This window comes from Pseudorca crassidens, chromosome 17, assembly GCF_039906515.1.
Source record: "Pseudorca crassidens isolate mPseCra1 chromosome 17, mPseCra1.hap1, whole genome shotgun sequence".
Taxonomy (NCBI): Eukaryota; Metazoa; Chordata; class Mammalia; order Artiodactyla; family Delphinidae; genus Pseudorca; species Pseudorca crassidens.
Window position 1 is genome coordinate 40,713,621 of NC_090312.1, and position 22,053 is coordinate 40,735,673.

The window sequence follows — 22,053 nt, forward strand, 5'->3', positions numbered from 1 at the left end:
AGCTTTTCAACACTGGGGACTTTTCCTAGAAAGAGAATGCCACAGCGACCAATCCCCCTTCATTCCATGACCTGTCTATATTTTGAATATTTTATCTTCATACTCCAATCACTCTGCATTATCAGAACTTTCATCATTGCGGAAAGGCCAAACTATGTTGGTCATACCTGCATAAGGTATGCAGGTGCTGGGCACTGAAGGTCTGCATCCCACCCCAAATTCATATGTTCAAATTCTAACCCTGAAGCTGAAGACTGTTGGACCTCCTGGACCCTACAGGGCCAAACCATAGAGCTACCTGTGAACATTTGCTATCCTTTAAGACATAGGAAGAAGGACTCCAAGGTGGCTCCGAGGTCATCTGGGCTGTCATTTCCACCACAGGGCCATGGGGGGAGGGGAGGAGGACTGCCTCCACCTTGGTTTCAAAGGGCAAGACCAACACCCGGCTCTGTTGGGCCAGGGGACCGGAGCGCTGGGGATTCGACCCCCACTGGGAAGGCTATGGAGGCAGACTACGGCTCCAGTGGGTCTGGAAGGCAGAGCATCAAGCCCAAGAGGATTATTCTCGAGCCTTGAGAGATAGCCTAGAGTTTGCCTTCCTACGTTTTGGACTTGCCTGGGGCTTGTCACCCCTCCCTTCTTTCCTGTTTCTTCCTTTGGGAATGGGAATGACTACTCTGTGCCTGGCCCACTACTGTATTCTGTAAGCACAGAACTTGCTTGATTTCACAGGTTCACAGCTGGGGAAGAATTCTGCCACAGGATGAATCTTCTGCTGTTTTAAGCCGCTCCGTCTACGGTATTCTATTATAGAGGCCTATGCTAAGACAGAGGTTTTCATATCTTGAAACGTTTTCACTAAAAAAAAAAAAAAATAACAATAACAAAAATAAAGGTAAAATTTAATCTAAAAGCTTGAGTGGTTAGAGAGCTAAATTCAGCGGCCAAATAACCTGGCTATCTAGAACAATCCATTCCCTGAAGGGTTCAGAATCATGGTTTTACTGGTTGGATTATTATGCTACCAGCAGAACCCACAAAAATACAGAACGAAATTCCACTGCCAACATTTTGGAAGGCCTAAAGGACTTGCCGTGTGTGATACTGTGATTTATAAGAAGTAAGTATTTGGTCTTTGTTCCCTTTCTGGAACAGAATCCTAAACTCCTTGGAAGTTCCTAAGGGATGACAGTGAGAAGCGTCTTTTGTTATGTTAATGAGGTGACTTTTGGGAAGCCGCTCAGGATGGGGGTCAATGAAGCCAACAATGGGATTAGAGGGTAGGAAGCCTCAGTCCCACACCCCCTGATCTCTGGGGAGCGGGGTGGGGGGCTGGCGGCTGAAACAATGGCCAAAGATTTAATCAATCATACCAACGTAATGAAACTTCCATAGGAAACTAAAAGGATAGGGTTTAGAAAGCTTCTGGGTTGGTGAGGGCGTGGAGATTTGGGGAGAGTGACGCGCCTGGAGAGGGCATGGACGCGCTCGCCCCTTCCCACAGACTTTACCCTACGCATCTCTTCATCTGGCTTTTGATTACTATTCTCAGTCATCTAGTGAGCAAACTGGTTTCCTGAGTCCTGTGAGCTGTTCTAACAAATTAATCAAACCCAAGGAGGATTTATAGCCGGTCGGTCGGAAGCACAGGTGACACCCTGGACTTGTGATTGGCATCCGCAGCGGGGGCAGCAGCAGCCTTGTGGGACTTAACCTGTGGAATCTGATGCTATCTCCAGGTAGACAGTGTCAGAATAGAGTAGCACTGTAGGACACCAAATTGGTGTTCAACTTGCTTGTTGGTGCAGGGACACCAACCCACTGCCACACACACCGGAATTGGTATTAGAATCCTATCACCACAGTACAGCTTCAGACAACAATCAGTAACGTTCACAATGAGCTCCTAATATTACACATTATATTCTATGATGGGAGGATGGAGAAGAAGCACATCTTAAATCATCATATTTAAAACCTGAGCAGGGCCCAAGGAGCATAACTCATAAAAAAAGACTGAAACAGTTACAAAATATCCTAAGTGTAAAAGAAACAGGAGGGACTTCCCTGGTGGTCCAGTGGTTAAGACTTCGCCTTCCAATGCAGGGAGTGTGGGTTCGATCCCTGGTTGGGGAGCATGCCTCACAGCCAAAAAACCAAAACATAAGACAGAAAGAAGCGATATTGTAAAAAATTCAATAAAGACTTTATAAAATGGTCTACATCAAAAAAACAAACAACAACACAAAAAAAACTTAAAAAAATAAAAGAAACAGGATATAAAAAGTGAGCGTTTAGAAATCACTCACAGAGAATAAATAGAGAATATTCCAGGGAGAAAGTACTAAAGGGGAATAAGAAAAAATAAAGCAACTCGTAAGGGACAATTTAGAGGAAAGGTATGAATCTCAAGTATGGCAAGATACCAAATTAGTTTTTAAACCAAGGCTTTTGCCTCACTCTATAATCATGATGGGGGAAAATTTCACAGTAATAATTGTTTTTAACCTGATAATGAAAATTCTTATCCCAACAAAGTTTACAGTTAAGACAACAATTATTTAAGTAATACTCTTTAGAGCACTGACTCTGTCCTTAGCAAAAAAGGAGTAACTGAACAGTAATTAAGTATTTTATGACTCAGCTGATAATAACAAACACAGCAACAAGAACAATAGTTGACATTCGTTGAGAGCTTACAATTTGTCAGTCACTGTTCAGAGTATTTTACTTGTTTTAATTCAGTTAACCCTTACAACTGTACTTCTCTCCATTTCAGAGAGAAATGGCTTAAAGAGGGACAGAGCTAGGAAGTGGCAGAAAGGGCAGTCTGTCTCCAGAGCCTGTGCCCTTAACCACCATACAACACTCAAGAGTCTTTTTTTATTCTACCCTCCAGTTTCATCTTCCAGATGACATGCATCTCAAAAATACCAACAAGGGCACAATGCACAGGAGAAATGCGATAAAGCGTTGCATCACTTACCATTGGGGAAAGCTAGTACACTGATGATAAGAAAGAAGAAAATTACGGAGAGGATACCCCTCCAGATGTTGTCTTCTGGGACAGAGTCATCCCTGAAAATAGAAAAGGAACATTGAGTATTCATTTTTGGATCTAAATAGCCAGCCTAGAAGGAGTAAGAGTTCCATGTTCTAAAAACTGGGGGATTGCTAACTTTATTTTGCTGAGCTAAGTCATTACACACACTATCTACTATTCACTATCATTTCCTAAAATAACACAGTGTCATAGTCAAGTCCAGTTCTGGTGAGGAAGGCAATTGGCAACCTCACACCCCAACACACATTCTGCTCAGACAAGCATTTGAGAATCACAGTTCTTTAAAAAAAAAATTAAAAATACCCAGGATGTCAAAAGGTAAGGTTTATTTTGGAGAAATACCTTTTGGTTTTAAGACTAACTAAAGATGACCTTTACTACAGAGACTGTGGCAGAAAAATTGTTCAGGAATCAGAAAGGAAGCATAAGATTATAAGGAATAAGGGTATAATGCAATGAGATTATGCAGTCACTTGTCAAATATGGGCAGTTGGCTATCTAAGGGATGAATAAAAATGGGGCAGCGTAACATAATCAGAAAGCACCAGTAAAAAATGTTAAAAGAAAAATTAAGAGAGTATGAATATGACTGGTTCACTTTGCTGTACGGCAAGAAACTAACACAACATTGTAAAGCAACTATACTCCAATAAAAATTAATTAAAAAAAGAAAGAAAAATTAAGAGAAAACAAAATACAAGATTTAAACTCAGAGCAGAAGCAAAAGAACTGTAAATAGGAGATAAGCTTCCCCGCTCTCCTGCCTGGTCATTTCTAATGTATTACTGTGTTTAACTCCTGTATAACCCCAGCAACTGAAATGATTACATTTGTTGGTTTATATGTTGTCTATCTCCTCTGTAGAAAGTAAACTCCTAATGGCAGGGAATTATTCATTAATAGGCCCTCAATATATTTCTGGACTGATTATTGATTATGGAAGAAAATTTACTGTTTTAAAATGAAGTAAAATTTCCCAAATGGAAATTTTCTTAACATTGATGGTGAAGAATTTAGGTTTTGACAGTTTGCAACAAAAAAGAAGATTCTAGTAACATATCTGGGGCTCAGAGAAGCAAACAAAAGTGGGAAAACAGAAATACATGACAGTAAAATTTTCTGAAGTACTGATAACTATTGAGAAGCTTGGGAGAGGGAAGTTCAGTGTTTCAGTTTCGAAAGACGCAGGATGAGTAGACAGAAGATATGAGATGAAACAGAATGGAAGGAGATAGTTTAGAGATGATGAGACTGGTAGCAATAAATCTTAAAATTATAAAAGAAGCTGGGTTTATCTAGAGAAGGACTGTAGTGAAAGAGTTTTCAAAAGACAAATATTAAATTAAGATTAAATATTACTAAAGGAAAAGAGACAGGTCAAAAAAAAATCTTAGAAGAAAACCGATTTCACGTAGAAAGAAGTTCTAGAGCGTCAGAATACATACATGAAAAGGTATGGAATGAAACAATAATGAATTACCTAGTTAAGGACTGGGTCCTGGGGTGTTGGTTTAAAAGCAGAAGTTAACTTAGATGCCAACTTCTGTTTAGGCTGCTCAGTTTCTGCACCCAATGAAATGATTTCCAGACTTATGACAGGATTGAACGTAAGGTTCTGAAATAAGAGATCATACAGATCTTAAACGTTTCCTAGATCATCCTATGGCCAAGTAACCCTAAACTGGACAATGCTGGACAAAGGATGCTTGGCTGTTAACTTCAGAGATCTGATTACAAAACCAAACTACAGAATCAGACAGACTTCCTTCTGCAGGGAGGAAGTGCCTTAAAAAGTACAATCTTATTTTAATGGACATACTAATAATTAAACACCTGCCCAGAGGTCATGAACACAACCTAAAAATGCCAGCCCGACCATTACCAGGGCACTTGCCATGCTCTCTGGCTTATGCAGAGAAGCCCCATATCCAACTTCCAGGAACACCAACTTTTACTGAAGGATGGCTGCACACAGTGAGGGTAGGAACACAATGTCCTCATTCAGACCAAATCACACTCCTGATATTGCTAATAATGACAGCAACGATAATAGCTCCTGTTTATCAAGTGTCTACTGTGTGCCAGGCACTGAACAGGCAGTTTCTAGACATTATCTCTAATTGTCACAACCCACTGGGCTATTATCAACCATCTGAGGTAACAAAGGCTCAGATAGGTTTAGTAACTTGCCCAAGATTGTGGAGGTAAGAAGTTACAGAGCCAGCGTTCAAAACCAGGCCTGCTAGACTCTGAAGATGATGATCTTTCCTCTTTGCCAAACTGCCTCATGAAAACTTATCTGTCATCCTAAATCAACCTGACTCATGGTAGATGCCCAGGGATGGCGTAAGAGAGTTTCACAGGGTGTGCAATTTGTAAGTTACAAAATAAAAGCAAGGCTAAAATGAATAAACGTGGCCTAGGAAAAGAAGATGGAGTCCATAACTCACAACTTATACCAAAATATGTTCTGGATGATTCAAGAAACTAAAAGTAAAACCAAAACAAAATTCTAGAAGAAATGATGGGAGGATTAAAAAAAAAAACCCAAAACCCCCAAACAAAACACAACAATCTCAGAGTGGGGAAGGCCTTTCGAAAGTACGATACAAACCTCCGAAGTCATAAAGGAGAAGGCTGACAAATCTGCATGGCAAAGAAATCCGTAACAAAATCATAAACTTGGAAAAAATATCTGCAACTCATATGAAGGCAAAGGGTTAATGCCCCTAATTACAAAGCTCTCCCCCCAAATCAATTAACAGAAAGAACAAATGGACAAAGAAAAGCAAATAGAAAAATGGACAAAAGATATGCAGGGACAGTTCACAGAGCAGAAAAATCCACTGGCTCTCAGGCAAGTGAAAAAAAAAAGATGCTCAACCTTGTTCATGGTAAGAGATGGGGAAATGGAAACAACACAAAGAGGCCATTTTTATCTACCTTATGGACAAAGGTAAAAATTTAATGACTGAGCTGGTGAGGCTATGCAGAAATAGATAAACAGGCATTCTCACGTACCACCTTTACGGAGCGCCATTTGGCAACATTATTAATCTACAAATGCATACACCCTGTGACCCAGCAATTCCATGTATGACAATGTATCTCACAGATATACCTTCATTTATGCAAAAACGACATATGTACAAGGTTGTTCACTGTGGCATTATATGTATTAGCAAAACTTGGAAACAACTAAATGTCTACTGAAAAGGGACTGATTAAGTAAATTATGGTTCCGTCTCAAAATGGAATACTAGGCAGCTGTAAAAAGGATGAAGCTTTTAATTAATTAACTGATACAGAATAAATTAAGAGATCATGAAGTAAACAAAGCAATTTGCAGAACAGTGAGTATAGTAAGCAACTTTCTATGCAAAAAAGAGAGCATGTATATGTATATATAACTTGTAACTTCTGCTCATGGCTGCATAGCATGTCTCTGGAAATCCATCCAAGGTATGGTGACACTGGTTTTCTCCAAAGAGGATAAAAGAAGAGTGGGGCGAGACTTTTCACTACATACCCTTTGGGGTACCTTGGATTTTAAGCAATGTAGGTATGTTACATTTCAAATAAGTCAATTATACATCAACATTAAATTTGTAAGAACTTGAGATCAGTGATAAAACAATGAAACTGCAATTTTGTAAATTTTGAGCCATTTTATTAGAAAGACAGGATCAAAAGAATGGCCTAGTTTCAGAAGTAAAAAAAAAAGGCCAATTAAACCTGAATAAAACAGCAGCGAGTCTGAAAAGTTGGCCATTTTATATTTGCCTAATTAGAAAAACAAAAAGTATCAAAGATGGACGGCAAGATCTTTGGCAAAACTGAAAATATACAGTACAGGAAGATCAAACTCCCGTGATCAAAGATTGAAGGCTAGGCAGGTGAGCTAAAGAAGAAATCTTGAGTCCTATCAGACTAGCAGCCCCACATACACCCTCTGGCTTTCCTGAGAGTAGAGAGGCTGTACCCTCGGCATCCAGCACAGTCCCTGCAAGAGGTGGGCGCGCAGAAAGAACGGAATGCATGACTGAGGAGGCTGCCCACGCCACCGGCCTCCTGACAAGCTGACCACACAGGGCCGTTCCGTAAGCTCTGGTGTGGCCTCTTCTCTCTCAGCTCCCAGTAATCCGGAGACTTAACCATATGCCGAGGGACACAGACATTTTCCATAGTTAACCATGAAAAGCAACTTGGCTGCAAAGGCCCCAAAGACCACACTACTGACTCCAGAGACCCTCAATTAGAGGACAAGAAGGGTTTATCTCTGGACATCCACTAGATCTGTGCCGCACTCAGAAAGCTAGCTAGCTGCTTTGCATGTTAGCTCTCTTAATCTTCCTAACATCCTCAAAGGGGGGAAATGATCATAATCTGCATTTTACTGACTCCAAAGTCTAAGTTTTTCCCCCTTTAGGAGGCTGTTTGGTGCAGTGACAAGGAAGACAGGCTTGTGGCCAGACGGCGTGGACCAGAATTCTGACTTCACACAGCCTGTGTGACCTTGGGCAGATTACTCAACCTCTCTGTGCCTTGGTTTCCTCCTCAGTATATCAAAGGGTAATAACAGTTCTACCTCACAGGGTTGTTGTGAGGATAAAATAATTCAACACGTGCGATGGACTTAGAACAGTGCCTGGCACAGAGGGCCTGTCAGTTATTAGTTTACAGTGTCTGTCCACCCATTCCCTCAGCTAGCTGACACCTATCGTTGGGGACAAAGATGAACAAACTTGGTCCTGATTCTTGAGAGAATCATGATGAAAAGCACAATAAGACATAAAAATCAAATTATTATCTTAGTATAGCTTTGGCCTGAGAGAAAAGTTTTCAGTTCGCTGGCACTGTCTCTGATCAACCTGATAAGACACCCCCAAACCCAGAAAACCACCTCGATCGTTCACACAAGACTGGCCCCTGTTCGTGGGGCTGTTACCATCTCCTCAGGCTCTGAGGGGACAATGTAGTTCTCACTTCCCAGGGGAGCTCAGAACCTGCAGTCAGGGCTGCCAGTCCCCCATCTTGACTTTTCCTGGCCTCAGGATTCTTGCTCAAATAAGACATTTTACTTTACAGCAACAAAAAAGAAAAGGACTTCAACTGTGATGCCGTGGCAGTGCCCTGACCTCTTTCCTAGGTCCTCTGAGGCTCTAATAACAAGCGCCTCGGTCTCTGGGGCTCTGAACTTTCCAAAGGCCTTTCCCAGCTGGTATTTGATTGAACTGCTCCACAGTTCTGTGGGGGAGTATTATCTCCACTTGAAGGATGAAGAAAATAAAGCTCTTGCTTTGTCTTGCCCACAGTTACAACAAATAGAGGCAGAGTGAAGCAGGTGCCAGGGCTTCTGGAATGCTGGCTCTAGGTCAAGACTGCTACCCTTACCGGTATGATACCGACAAGCTTAGGGAGGCAGAGTCCTTTTCCCCGAAGTTCTGCTAAATTTACGAGGAGCTCCAGAAGCACGCTGGGGTAGCCCTGACCATACTCAGTGAAATGGATTAGAATAAAATTGTAATTTCAGGCCCCATCTCATTCACCCACTGTACCTCCAGTGCCCAGCACAACGCTTGGCACGGAGCAGGCCTTCTCAATGTGGTGGGTGCCAGAAAGAGCAAAAGGCCGGGGCTGAGCGGGCCCGAGACCCAGGTAACGTGGGGGGAGTCACGGCCTGGGTCCACAGGCTCCACTGCACCTTCCTGCCCCAGTGCTGACCAATCAGGTACTCAAACATCTCAACTCCTTCTGTCACCCCTGTTTGAGTATAGGCAACTACCCAGGAGAGAACCCTAAAAGCAGGACAAGTATAAGGAAAGCCCTGAGTTTTTTTAACCAAGGTTTGAACTCAAAGAGTTTGGGACTCAGATTCTTAAACTTGAACAACAGGCTACAGGCAGTGGGCAAGGAGACCGGGAAAACAAACTCCATTCACTCACAGACAATTTTTAGACAAGGCTGTCTCCCTGGGGCCAGGAAGGTAAGAACGCTATCCTGACTCCTAAGGCTGCAAAGGTGATTGTCCCCTCTCCCCCTCCTATCTTCTCCTTTCCATCTCTTTAATAGCAATCCTTGAAACTGAGACACAACCGGTAGGCTCGTGTTTATGAGGCTAGTCACTGTGAAGGATCCTCTCTCCCAATGGAAAACTCAGTCCCGGGTTACAAGGTGGACCGATGTTAACTAGCTTTGGTATTATCTTTGAAGACTACATTCGTTTCATTTTATAAAAAGTTAGGATTCTTTTTAAGAATTATAGCTGACATATCAACTAAAAGAGAAGAGTGACAGTTTTTGAAAGTTCACATTGTATAAATGATTTTTTTATATTTGATTCATTTAGCATTTACTGGGTGTGTATTCTGTGATGATTGAGATATCTGGCCTCAAGAAATTGATACAGAAACAAATACTAAAACAGGAGAGATACAATAATAAAAAAAAATGTTTAGAAGTATATAAACATTTCTGCCTCTGAGCTTCCTGGAACAATCAAGAAAGGTGTCTGGAGGGGGACCATCCAGGTGCGTTGCCAGGAATGCCATGGGCTCACGGGTAGGCAGAAGGTGCTCTCCAGTCAGAGAGAGGTACCATCCTGGCATTAGGGTCCAGCAACGTGCTATAGGTGATGGGGATCCAGGGAAAGAGTGTAAGCAAGGGACGGATGAGATCACAATCTCGATTTCAGAAGGTCATGAGGAAAGCGGTGTGGAGGATGGACTGGAGGCAAATGGAGTCAAGGCCTGGGAGTGTCCATCCCAGAGAGCAGAGGGTTTGCTGAGCCAAAGCCTGGGCATGGGCAGAGGAGGACAGCTCTGAAAGCTACTAAGGCCCAACTGGACCTGGTGAAGATAAACTAGATGAACTCCAGGATGGTGGAGACCTGGGCTGGGCGGAGCGCGGACTGTTGAACTAAATTAAATGTGATGCCAGGACCTAGGGCTCAGGAAAGCAGTCCTAGCTGCCTGGACGAGTCCCTGGTTTCCAGATTTGTTGAGACTAAAACGCTGATAACTCCCCTATAGAAATCTGGGGCTAGAGGGATTATATCACAAGATAAACTATATTACACTTGGTAATAGAATTATACCTAAAATGCTAAACACTGGGCAGCAATACTAGGCATGTAAATTCTCTGAGGTAAGCATCATCCAGACCAAATAAATGTTTGAGTCACTCAGATGCTTATTTACTACAGAAGACCCCAAAGAAATATGACACATTTTCTCCTTCAATAAACGTATAATCTTATTAAGGACATAAAACACCAGAAATAAGGATAAGAGAGGATAATTAAAAGGGGCTTATTTATTTATGGCCGCACCACGGGGCATGCGGGATCTTAATTCTCCGGCCAGGGATCGAACCCGCGCCCCCTGCGGTGGAAGCGCGGAGTCTTAACCACTGGACTGCCTGGGAAGTCCCTAAAAGGTGCTTATTTAAATCCAATAAAAAATATGATTCAAATAGGAAGTGAGGAGGACAAATGTTATGATGGCTGCTAACTGGAACCTCTTTAGATGGCAACACCTAACACAGAGCGCTGCTTCACCTCCAGGGCTGGTGTAGCCCCAGTACACAGCCGAAATGGAGGATCACTTAACATTGCTGGTGTCCTGGAACAAGGACAGCCAGGCCTTCTGTTATTGGGAGAGAAAGAACATGATGTACATAAAGGAAACAGGCTCAAGACAACTGAATCAGCAGGGTCAGGAGTTATTTTCTAATGGGAATTGATATGGTCTAGAGGGAAAGAACAGGAAGGCTGGCAGCCGTCCAGGAGGGAAGACACACAGAAGGTGGAACTATGGCTCCGTGATAAGATGAAGAGCTGGAGCTCCAAAGCCACTAAAGGAAATGAAGTAAGAAAGCAGTATCACAAACAAATAAAAATCAATCAATCCAAGGTCTGTCCATTTCCCTGCCCTCATCCGTTTCCTCAGTCCCATATCAAGGAGAAACCATAGGTAAGCAGATGATCCCTTAGGTGCAGGAAGCTGCCGGAAGGCAATCTCTTCTGGGCAGGTGATGACTTTTGCTGGACAAGTGTCACTGGAGAGACTGACGCCACTGTTTTACTGCCAGGTGCCTCTGAAGGAGACAGTGAGCTGCAACGAATGTGATCTCGTAAAGTTTTAAAGCCTGAGTGTTTGAAAGTAAGGCCATTCAACATTTCCAAGCTTACCAACCTACGAAAGCAGCGTAAATAGGAGGCGCTCTGAGCGTAAGAGAAAGGCTCTCCTTGCCCTACTTCGGCTGAACAAACTTATAAGGCATAGGCCGAAGCGTTTAATTTCTAAAAATACTTACCTGAAAATGTGGCAAAGCGAGCTTTTCCAATCTTAGGGGGAATGATTCGATAACATCTGGCTTTATTGTTAGTGATGGGGACTGTCGGTTTAAACGCTATGATTTAACAGTGAGTTGGCCTAGTTGTTATTTAACAAAAGAACTGCTTGATAAGTCCAAACTTGTCTCAGACTTCTGTGAGAGGCATCTAATCCTTGCCAATCCTAAATGCTTGCTGTGTCTCTGCAGCATGTGACATGACCCAGGTACTGTTTCACACATACGGGTAACCTGACACCCCAAAAGTACTCTACCGCTGACTCTCTTCAACTACTAGTCTTTGAAAAACAAACTTTACGAAGTAATTACTTTCAGTCTTTATGGAAGAAGACAGAGCTATCACTGTAATGTCTCAGTTTAAAGGGTCACAAATCATTACAAAAAATGAGTAAGGCACAGTAAGTACTAATTGTACTAATGGTGCTTATGATTTTCTATAACATGAAACTTGTTATTAAGTAGTTCTTTAATATGTGACTTCTGTCTCTTTGAAATTAGTGGAAGAAGTAAAATTATTATCATTTTTGGAAAAGGCCATAGCCTGAGGTTCAGATTATGCCTTTTCTATTATGTTTGACAAGCTGTTAAAATTCATATTCATTTCTTATAGTTTCACTGCTGTAATTTATTGAATGCTTTGGCAGAATATGCTGTAAAAGGGAAATTCCAGAAGAATGTGACTTTCTGTATTAGAAAAGAGGAAGAGAGATCTGTTCTGAAAGGGCCTAGAATAATATTAAAGATAAAAGTTTGAAACAAACTGCTCATTCTTGCTTCTCGTTATTTAAAATAAAATACCATAATTACTTTTCTAAGTTCCAAAGAAACTCCTGCACTAATTCCATCTCTTGCCAACCCACACGAGATGAAGTGAAACTGAAGTTAATATGAAACAGGGATGCATGTTATCCACGCAAAGCACTGTCCATTTTCCCAAAGTCTTTATCCTTTTTCTTCATTATAGAGCACACCACACTCTCACTCAATGACAAACATAATTTAGAAGGCATTAGCATACAATGAAATGATGTAATAATAACAATAGCTAAGGTTTACTGAGCACCTACTATTTGTCATGCATTGAGCTAAATACAGATTATCTAAAAAAATGAATTGAGCCCTTATAATAAAATCCTATCGGGTATTACTAGATATTTTCACTTTACACACAGATAAGGAAACTGAGGCTTAGCAAAACTAAGTGGCCACACAGCTACTAGCTGGTAAAATCAGATGACATGATAAGTATTTGAGGGCAACCATAAATAGGGACAAGACTGATTTCTCTCCAAAGCTAGAAATATGTTCTTGGTTGGATACTGTGGAAAGATCTGGTCTTACCCCGCTGCAGAGTGTTAGCAGAATATTTTACAATAATAGTAGCTGTTTCCCTCAATTATTAAGAGTGATTGTTTATATGCTTTATGGCTTTAGATAGAGTCATGCAAATAGATAAACACTGACAAAATAAGAATTAAGAGTCAAATGCATTGTGGAGATAAGGAACAAGTGTGATGTAGGAGGACATTATTAGTTTTATGAAAATCTGAAAAAGTGCATTGATTCTCAAGGGAGACACCATTGGCACTTGTGTGTATGTGCCTATGTGTGCCTGTACGGGACAACTCTTTGTCGTACAATGCTGTCCCTTGCGTTATAAACATTTATAACCCCCACCCACTAAATACCAGAAGTTCCCTCAATGCTTGTGGCCACCAAATATAACCCTGAGCAGTTTCTGCGGATCTGGGCTGAGAACCATTGATTGTTGGATAAATATACTAGGAGAGAAGTAACTGACATTAATTATTTATCATGTGCCAAGCACTCTGCTAAGTGCATTCACACACATATTCATTTAATCCTTATAACTCCATATGCGGTAAGTACATATTTTATCCCCATTTTAGAAGTGGATCCTGAGTCTCAGAGAAAGGTTAAATAACTTAACCAAGGTCACGCGAATAGTCTTGAGACCAACAGTGTGGCTCCCAAACTCCAGTTCTCTGGGTTGGTCTTTTAAGCATGGTAGAGGCACACCTTTTCTTTCTTTAAAGAGGTTCATTCAGAAAACATAAATCCTTATAAGTAGGACCCAAGGTGTGCCTGTCATTTAGGCATGAATCAGTTCCCTGGCTTGGGGTTGAAGGGCCACATGTTCAGTGAGGTAGAGTTATAAGCTCTGGGCTGACAAAAGTTGGGCAGGGTTAACTCCTATGCACAGGTATATATTAGAAGTGCTTTGAGTGGGTGTGTGTGTGTGTGTGTGTGTTTTCAGGGGGATATGAGAGTTCTGCTACAGTGTGTGAGGTTTGTGTGTTTTATTTAATACTTTCCATAGCATTTATGATGCACCAGGCACTGCTACAATGGCCTGACAATGTCTCATTTCAGCATGTATGTTAGATGATGAACAGAACAGAGCGTGCGCTGTGTGGTGTGTGGTGGGTTCGTGTCTGTGTGGCAGTGCTGGAATGTCCGCTGTGATGTGTGTGTCCACGCCGCAGTTTCTGTTGTGGTATAGACAGTGGTGTTTGAGGCTGGGGGAAGGGTTACGCGAGATGATTTGCGTGCCATGCATACAGACTGGAGTGCACCGCACGTGTGCATTTTGTGCACGCGGGTAGTGCCGAACACTGGAGGAGTTCCGCGGGAAGGGGTCTGAGTTGTGTCCTGGGCCTGTGTATGGTGCGTGGAAGGCAGGGGTGTTTTCAGTGTGAAGAGGTATGTGCTGAAAGTGGTGCATACCAGATGATTCATGCGGTGTGCTAGGCAGGGACGGAGGCCGGAGAGGAGGGGGCCCGTGTCGTGATGTGTGTGGGGAGCGACGCTGAGAGCCGCGGGAGAAGGGCGGGGGAGGAGATCGTGCTAGGTGACCCACGAGTGTTCCTGATGTGGCCCGAGGCGCTGTATGGGGAAAGGTGGCATGGAGAGGGGTGGCGGTGGCGATGGGAGTGGGGATGGGGCTGGGTTGGAGGGTAGGGACGAACGCCGGTCCAGAGGAGCTGTCGGGAAGGAAGCTGGGTGCGCTAGGTGACATACCCGCCGGTGGAAAAGCGTGTGCGTGGAGCAATCAGCCCACTTCCTCACCCGGCCATGCTCCCCGCCACGGCCTCCATCCGCCCCTTCCCTTCGCCCAAAGGCGCGCCCCCAGCGCAGCCCGGCCCGCCTCACCTGGTGAAGGCAAAGTACATGAGGCTGACGATGGTGAAGCTGAGCAGAGTGATGGTGTGCGGCCGGTAGAAGAAGTCGATGGTGATGTCCTCCACTTGCTGCTCGTTGATCATCCGGAAATGCATCTTGTAGTTCACATCATCTTTGCTCAGGGTCCGGCTCCCCACGCAGGACGCCATGGCCCGCCTCCCCGTCCTGCGGCGGCGGCGGCGGCCCCGGCCCGTGGAGGCTGGGGCCCCGGAGGTGACGAGCCGCAGCGAGAAGGTTGCTGGACGCCGGGGCCGGGTCTGGCGAGAAGCAAAGGAACTGAGCAGAGGGAAGGACAGGCGCGGGAGGGCGGGGTCGCGGCGCCGCCAACGCAGCCTCGGGCGGGGGACGCCGCTCGCCTGGCCCCGGCTGGCGTTGGGGGACGGGCATGTCTAGAGACTCGCGGTGGCTTTAGATTCTAAGTGGAAGAGTCTGGAGGGAGGCAACGCGCAGGAGAAGGGAAACTGTGGCCCTTGGCCGGCTCTGTCCCCTGCACGCCGCCCGCTCTTCCCCCGCGCAGCCTCGCGGATGGTCTGGCCCACTCCGGCCTCAGCCCACGTGGGCTAGGGAGCTGGGAGCAACCGGCGGGCGGGCAGACAAGTGGGGTATCTGTGCTGCGGGGCAGTTCGCGCGGCCCGGCCAGTCTGGTGGTCCCTGCGAGAAAGACCACGAGGCATAGGCCTCGCCACAGGTAAAGCGGAAACCGCCGGAGCGCGAGGGGCGTGCGCCCTGCTGGGGTTCGGGTCCGGCCCTATCCTGCTGTAGGCCGCGCCCGGGGACCTCTTGGCCTTTAGGTCTTCAATTAAGGGTGAATAGTTTCGTTTTGTTTTCTTGGCAGATGAAACGAAAACGCAATCATGTTGTTTATTCGCGCGCTTTGCGGAGGATGCGGAAGGAGGGCCAGCATGTCAACGGCCTTCCTCCGGAAGTTCGGTTGGGGAACTAAAATGGCCTAGGGAGGGCGTCAATCAGTAGATGAGAGGCCCCTTATTACGCAGCATCCTCCCACCCACCTTTCATCTCCTGATTTCATTTATTAGCCTTACACAGGTCGAAATCTTGAACCCTCGCCAAAGAATATTTAAGTGCCAATTCCTATTCCTAACGAAATACTAAGGCACGCAGTTGAGAACTAGTATATGACATATTTTAATGGACTTCAGAATTACTACAGGGTTTTTTTCTTTAACTTTAACCTTCCTGATGAAAAGGGTCGTGTTAGCTGATCACGGGGTAGGGCTTTTATACACATGCGCAGATGCTTTACCGGGTTTAAATACTGTGTAAGCAGATGAGCTAACCGTAGTTGCAACTGATTCATTTCCATCCATAAAACATTGGAGCAGTGCAAGGCTCTGGACTAGAGGGAATAGTCACTGGGAGAGTGGATCCAGAGATGAGACCCAGCCCTGCTCTCGTGAACGAACAATTAATCAACTGTTAAGAGGTATACACAACAATGAAATGATGATGTAGGGAAGATAGTGCGCTTGTAAATAAAAACAGAAGGATAAACATTAGTTGTTTGCATAAAGATCTTTTAATGAATATGGATAGAATTCAAAAGCAAATCGTTCTAATGTGAGAGGAGTTTTAATTTGAGCCTTACTCTAGAGGCTTCAGAGTGGGTTTGGGATTTCAGGAGTTTGCTTTAAAGTAGGACATTGCTTAGACAAACTGAGAAGTCAGAACATTTTGGAGCTTAAGATTCACCTTATTGTACCCGTAACCTTTTTAAAAGTTGTCATTTAAAGAATGGTTATTGAACCCCCCCATCATGGGCCAGTCATTGTGCTGGATCACGGTGAGAAACTTAGTCTTAATGCAGCATAACAGGTCTTCTGGCTTCCAGCTCAATGCCCTTATGACATCGCTGTGCAGAGAATGAATATTGTAGGATTGAAGGGAAACACGGCAGATTTGGAGACTCATTTCCCACCAAAGTTTAACAAAAGTCACCTATCCCACGAGGCTATTTATTGTAAATACTTTTTTTCTTTCTAAGATCATTTCAGAACGACAGTGAGACATTTCACTTTTATAAATTCCTTTCAGGAGACTTCCCTAAACCACAAATCTCTAAGAGGAGGTTAGACGCTCAAGCATTTATCTGGTCTAATTCAGAGCATAAAACAAGCTGAATTTCAGTATAGAGAGAAATCAAAAAGTTGTATGCAACAGTTAATTCAGAATTCATTTATGTTTGGTTGTGTAATCAATAATAATATTGATGATGGCTAACATTTGTTGGGCATTTTGCATATGCTGGACTCTATGCTGTATTTTATATGGATTGTCTTACTTAATATAAAATAATATGCACCAAATTTACCCTTTAATTAAGCTGGCTAAATATAAAAGTCCTTTCCTGATAAAAGTCTCTTTTTAAAACAACTGCTTTTTCGGTCAAAATATACGTATATTCATTGCTGGTTGCTTATTATTTCTGTCTGTTCATTTTGCTTATTAGTTTTGACCCCTTTTTTTAAAAGGCTTTTTCTTTTTTCCTACAAACAGAATTTGGCAAAACTGGTTTTGTTCAATTGTCTTTTGAGGAACAGCTTTATCTGTGTAATAATAGTGCTCAACCCTGAGAATGAAGCAAGAAACAACCTTCTAGATAGCAATGATAATATTTTATGATTCATTTAAGACTAAGTAGAATTCTTCCTGTTTTTATTTTGTGATTAATTTACATACATAAAATGCATCTGAATAATTCAGTGTTATTTTGTTTTATTTTTATTTTTTTGCGGTACTTGGGCCTCTAACTGTTGGGGCCTCTCCCGTTGCGGAGCCGGACGCGCAGGCTCAGCGGCCATGGCTCACGAGCCCAGCCACTGCGCGGCACGTGGGATCTTCCCAGACCGGTGCAAGAACCCGTGTCCCTTGCATCAGCAGGCGGACTCTCAACTGCGCCACCAGGGAAGCCCTCAGTGTTATTTTGATCAGCAATCTTCTTAAATGTCCTTCAAACCAAATTTCAAGAGCACTTAATTGCATCACCTGTTTTCTTTAAATATTAACAGGTTCAGCTGTAATTTGAACATTTACAGATTTTTGTTTTAATTGTTTTTCTTACGCCACTGATTTTGCTTTTTGTTTTTAAATTGCAAAGTATATCTTTATTTTTCCAGTTCAGAAGTTCCTGTCTTTTGGTTTGTAACTGAAACTGCCTTGTTTTGGGCTTTTCCTGAGCTTAAAAACATCTGACTGCTTTAGGGATCTAAATTTATTAAACTCCTTTTAATTAGAAAAAGATAATTTCCAGTTTATCTTTTTGTTGTTTGAATACTGTTTTAAGCATTTAAGTAAAATACGTTTCTCTTTTTTGATAGTTATGTATTTCTTTTGTAGGCTACTTTGAGAAAAATGTCCCTGCTAGCCCAACAGATACCCAGATGGCTCAACTCAATTAAGTTGAGTAGCTTCCTTACTGCTATGCAACTCAGAAAATGTTTTCCCAGAGCAGGAAAAACATTGTTGCCTGGCTTTTTTGCTCAGCCTCATCTGTCCTCTGACGATTGCTTTCTCCAGTCGGGGTTTAAGACTTATCGGACTTCCTCTGTGTGGAATAGTTCCCAGTCTACCAACTCAAGTAGTCAAGAGATTAAGTGCGCCCCAAACACTCTGCTTCCTTCTGTGAATGAGCCGTCACAAAAGATACCCAGCTTTGATTCTGAACTGTCTCTAGAAGGTAATTTTCAAGTTTCAGAAAATTCCCCTTTGCCCCACTACGGTAGATTGAACGACTACCTGTTTACATTTTGTTTGCCCACTTTGTGCCAGGAGAGAAAAAGAACAATGCCGCTTCTATTCATTTGCTTCTATTATGCCTCTATTTTACTAACTAAGAAAAAGTTTAGAGATTAATATGTATAAGAATGTTTTATAGCTATATGAATAACACTTTCTAAGTTCGTTATTTAGATTCTTTAAAAAAAAAAATTTTCTGGTGGTAATTAGGTTTATTAGGATTTAATTTACCCTATTCTATATACCTAGTTAGGGTATAATTTTACCCAAGTAACAGTCCTCCTTTTTGGGTATACGGTCTTATGAATTTTGACATAATGCTTTTAGTTGTGTAACAGCCACCACAAACAACATATAGAACAAAAAGAACAACAAATAGCACATCCCAAAAAGCGCCCTCATGTAGTTTTTTTTAGTCAGTCTTCTCCCTCCTGTGCTTCCCGTTCTAGGCACATTCCTATGCAAGGAATATTTCACCATAAATGAGATAATATTAGGTTAAGTAGAAGACGAAAGCAAGCAAGCTGGGGGGTAAGGGCAGGGAGGGGTGGCTGGCTATGAGAAAGGGTAGTGATTAGAGACCAAAAATAGAATAAAAAGTCACGGCCCTGATTCCTTAGCCTAAGGTAGGTTACAGTTACCAGCATCTTCTATACTTAAGGGTTTGACTTAAGACAAACCAAACCTCAGACTCAAGGCTATACTAGAGAGGTCAGGTCCTTGGCAAAGGATTGTAGGTGATAGAAACAGAATCATAGAAGTCCTCTTATAGACATATTTGAGAATAACTTGGAGGAGAAGGGGTTGGCTCAAAGTGAAGACACTTCAGAATGTGATGACTTGAACCCATACAATTCAGGCTGGTATGTTGTACTTTTGGCCAACTTAACAAGCTGTGGTAAACTCGATCTCTTTCTCAAAATGTACTTGAAGGTCAGTTGGTCTTTAGCATTCATACCTGTTGATTACAAGTGAAGGAAAGGAATTTTGTACAGGATTTCACCAACAGATTTCTTATCTTGGAGGAATAGTAGTTGATATCTCTAAAGAGTCTTAACCTTACCTCTTAGAAGGTAGAAAATATATGGAATTTTGAGATGTTTCATTCAGAAATGATGCCAAGATTCAAAAAGAAGAAAACTAGGCAAGAGGCTGTCTTTATAGAAAGAGCTTCAAGTGTACAGATTGGAGAGCTAACTCATTTCTCCTTTTCCATATGCTGGCTGCAAAGGACTGGACGATTTGCCTCCATTGTCTCCATTGCAGCCAATTTCCGAGGAGGAGGCCGTTCAGATTATTGCGGACCCTGCACTGCCCCCATCTTCATTCACACTCCGAGACTATGTGGATCATTCTGAGACTCTGAAGAAGTTAGTGCTTCTAGGTAAGTCTGAGTAACCTACACTTATTTTATTGCCTTACTTTTTTTTTTTTTTTTTTTTTGGCGGTACGCGGGCTTCTCACTGTTGTGGCCTCTCCCGTTGTGGAGCACAGGCCCCGGACGTGCAGGCTCAGCGGCCATGGCTCACGGGCCCAGCCGCTCTGCGGCATGTGGGATCTTCCCGGACCGGGGCACGAACCTGTGTCCCCTGCATCGGCAGGCAGACTCTCAACCACTGTGCCACCAGGGAAGCCCTATTGCCTTACTTTTAAAATTAGCATTTTTAATCTTTATCAAAGTACATACACATGCATAGAAGTCAAATAGTGTGAAAAGGCTTCTGGTGATAAACCGCACGCCCAGCTTCATCCTTCCTGACTTCGCACCCCGTTCCCTAGAGTATCTGCTTTCCTAGCTCTTTCTGTTTGTATTTAACCTCTAAATGTGCACGTCATTGCTTATGGTGCTGTTGCTTGGTTCATCAGTTTTAGACATCAGTTAATCTCTCACATGTACACATACTTTTCCCTTTCATTCTCTTCAATTCTCCCAATAGGCTATATTAACAATGTTGAGGTTAATCATTAGTCACTTATTTCATTATAATTCTAAATATTGCTCGACTGCTGTCTAGGAAGTGTGCTATGATTGTTTTCCTTCCTTTTCAACCTTTCATTTTCTTGGAGTTAACAATTGCTTTGTTCTTCATTTGATTAGTTTTCTTTAAATTTTCCTACAACTTCCAATGGCCTCTCAGGACAGTTTTTCCTACAGTCAACCCTATCAGATGATATATTACTTCCATTTCCCTACTACCCTGACCTTCCTTCTGGAGCCCGCTATCCTCCTGATGTGGATGGTTTCTCTCTAGGCCTGCTCCATAACTATCTTAGCTTGTTGACTGGGAGGATGCTCCTAGATCTGGATGGTTGAAGGCAGCCAAGAGATCTGCCTGCAAACTTAGGTTCGTCCTCTTATCAATATTTTCAGTCTAGCACCTTATTGCTACTTTCTGCTTTTCCCATTATCTCTGGACCTGGAACTTCTCTTACTTGATTTTCCCAGATAAGAAACCTCCTTTGGGGGATTGAGAGGAACAGGATGGGCAAGGGATTATCTCAGATCCACTGCTTCTCTCATTGCTTAGTCACTGCCTTAGTTTTCAGTGAAAAGTTAGGAGCTTCCTGGCTTGATATTCTTCCTTTCAGCAGTGCTGCCCTGGTAATCTCTCTAACATTAGTGCTCTTTCTAAAATGCGAATCTGCCTATGTCAGTGACCTCCGTGAAATCCTTCTAAGCTCTTCCTGGTCTGGCCCTTGCTTAGCCTTTCAGCTTCACTTGCTTGCCACTTCCCTCCTTTTTGTTGGCCAGGTCTGACAACTGGAGAACTTAACTCAGGTTCAAGTAACTTCCCAAATGTCTTCTCTGACCCTCCAGATAGAGTGACCCTCCTCTGGGCTCTTTGCATCACCCCCTGCTTACCTCAGTCCTGGCAATAATAACACTATTATAATTGTTTACTCATCTGTCCCTGTGCAAGTTACTCAAATGTATAGGGAATGGCCTTTGTTCTCAAGAAGCTTCAGGTCTTCAGGAGCATCTAAATACACATACATAAGAATAACAGGGGCTTCCCTGGTGGTGCAGTGGTTGAGAGTCCGCCTGCCGATGCAGGGGACACGGGTTTGTGCCCTGGTCCGGGAAGATCCCACATGCTGCGGAGCGGCTGGGCCCGTGAGCCATGGCCGCTGAGCCTGCGTGTCCGGAGCCTGTGCTCCGCAACAGGAGAGGCCATGGCAGTGAGAGGCCCGTGTACAACAACAAAACAAAAAAAAAAAGAATAACAAATCCAAAAATGCAAGGTGAAGTGATAAATTCCACACAGAGATACACATAAAGTGTTCTGTGGGTTCAAAGGAGAGAGAAAGATGACATCTGCTGCAGGCATGAAAGCTCAGGGCTTTCCCAGCCCTGTGAGAGGTGCCACGGGTAATGCCAGATAAACGTGAGACCCATGTGGTCCCTACATTTAAATAATTCACAGTATACCTAGAGCTTTGAAATATGTTTCAGCCACTCCTTCATCTGTATGCTGATACTTCAACAGCACGTCTTGGCAGTAACTTAAATAACAGTACCCTAGAGGAACCATGATTGCATTGTTAAGCAGTATTTTTGAGGACTCAAGTGTCCTGGTTCTTCTCTGCTTCTCAGATCTGTTTTCTCCCTTTCTCTGCTTGTTCTTTATCCCAGGAGGCTAACCTCTGCACTCGGCCTCCTTTGCCAGCTGGCT

At 43.1% G+C, this 22,053-nt stretch overlaps 2 protein-coding genes across 6 annotated transcripts in view; one reads left to right on the forward strand and one right to left on the reverse strand.

Moving 5' to 3' along the window:
- The window catches only part of PTDSS1 (phosphatidylserine synthase 1), a 65,063-nt gene extending 50,167 nt beyond the window's left edge, over positions 1-14,896 (reverse strand). Inside the window, exons 1-2 of one of the 2 annotated variants that reach the window (XM_067711720.1) lie at positions 14,597-14,896; positions 2,990-3,081 (exon numbers count right to left, since the gene is read on the reverse strand). In XM_067711720.1, coding sequence (XP_067567821.1) covers positions 2,990-3,081; positions 14,597-14,775 — 271 coding nt within the window. In that variant the 5' untranslated portion in view covers positions 14,776-14,896. The remainder of the gene's footprint in view (positions 1-2,989; positions 3,082-14,596) is intronic. The other variant, XM_067711719.1, reaches the window with a different exon arrangement.
- A 179-nt stretch (positions 14,897-15,075) lies between these two features.
- Positions 15,076-22,053, forward strand: part of MTERF3 (mitochondrial transcription termination factor 3) — a 28,103-nt gene continuing 21,125 nt past the window's right edge. Inside the window, exons 1-3 of one of the 4 annotated variants that reach the window (XM_067711721.1) lie at positions 15,076-15,314; positions 17,981-18,320; positions 19,611-19,763. In XM_067711721.1, the coding sequence (XP_067567822.1) occupies positions 17,996-18,320; positions 19,611-19,763 (478 nt within the window). In that variant the 5' untranslated portion in view covers positions 15,076-15,314; positions 17,981-17,995. The other 3 variants (XM_067711725.1, XM_067711724.1, XM_067711723.1) reach the window with 3 other exon arrangements.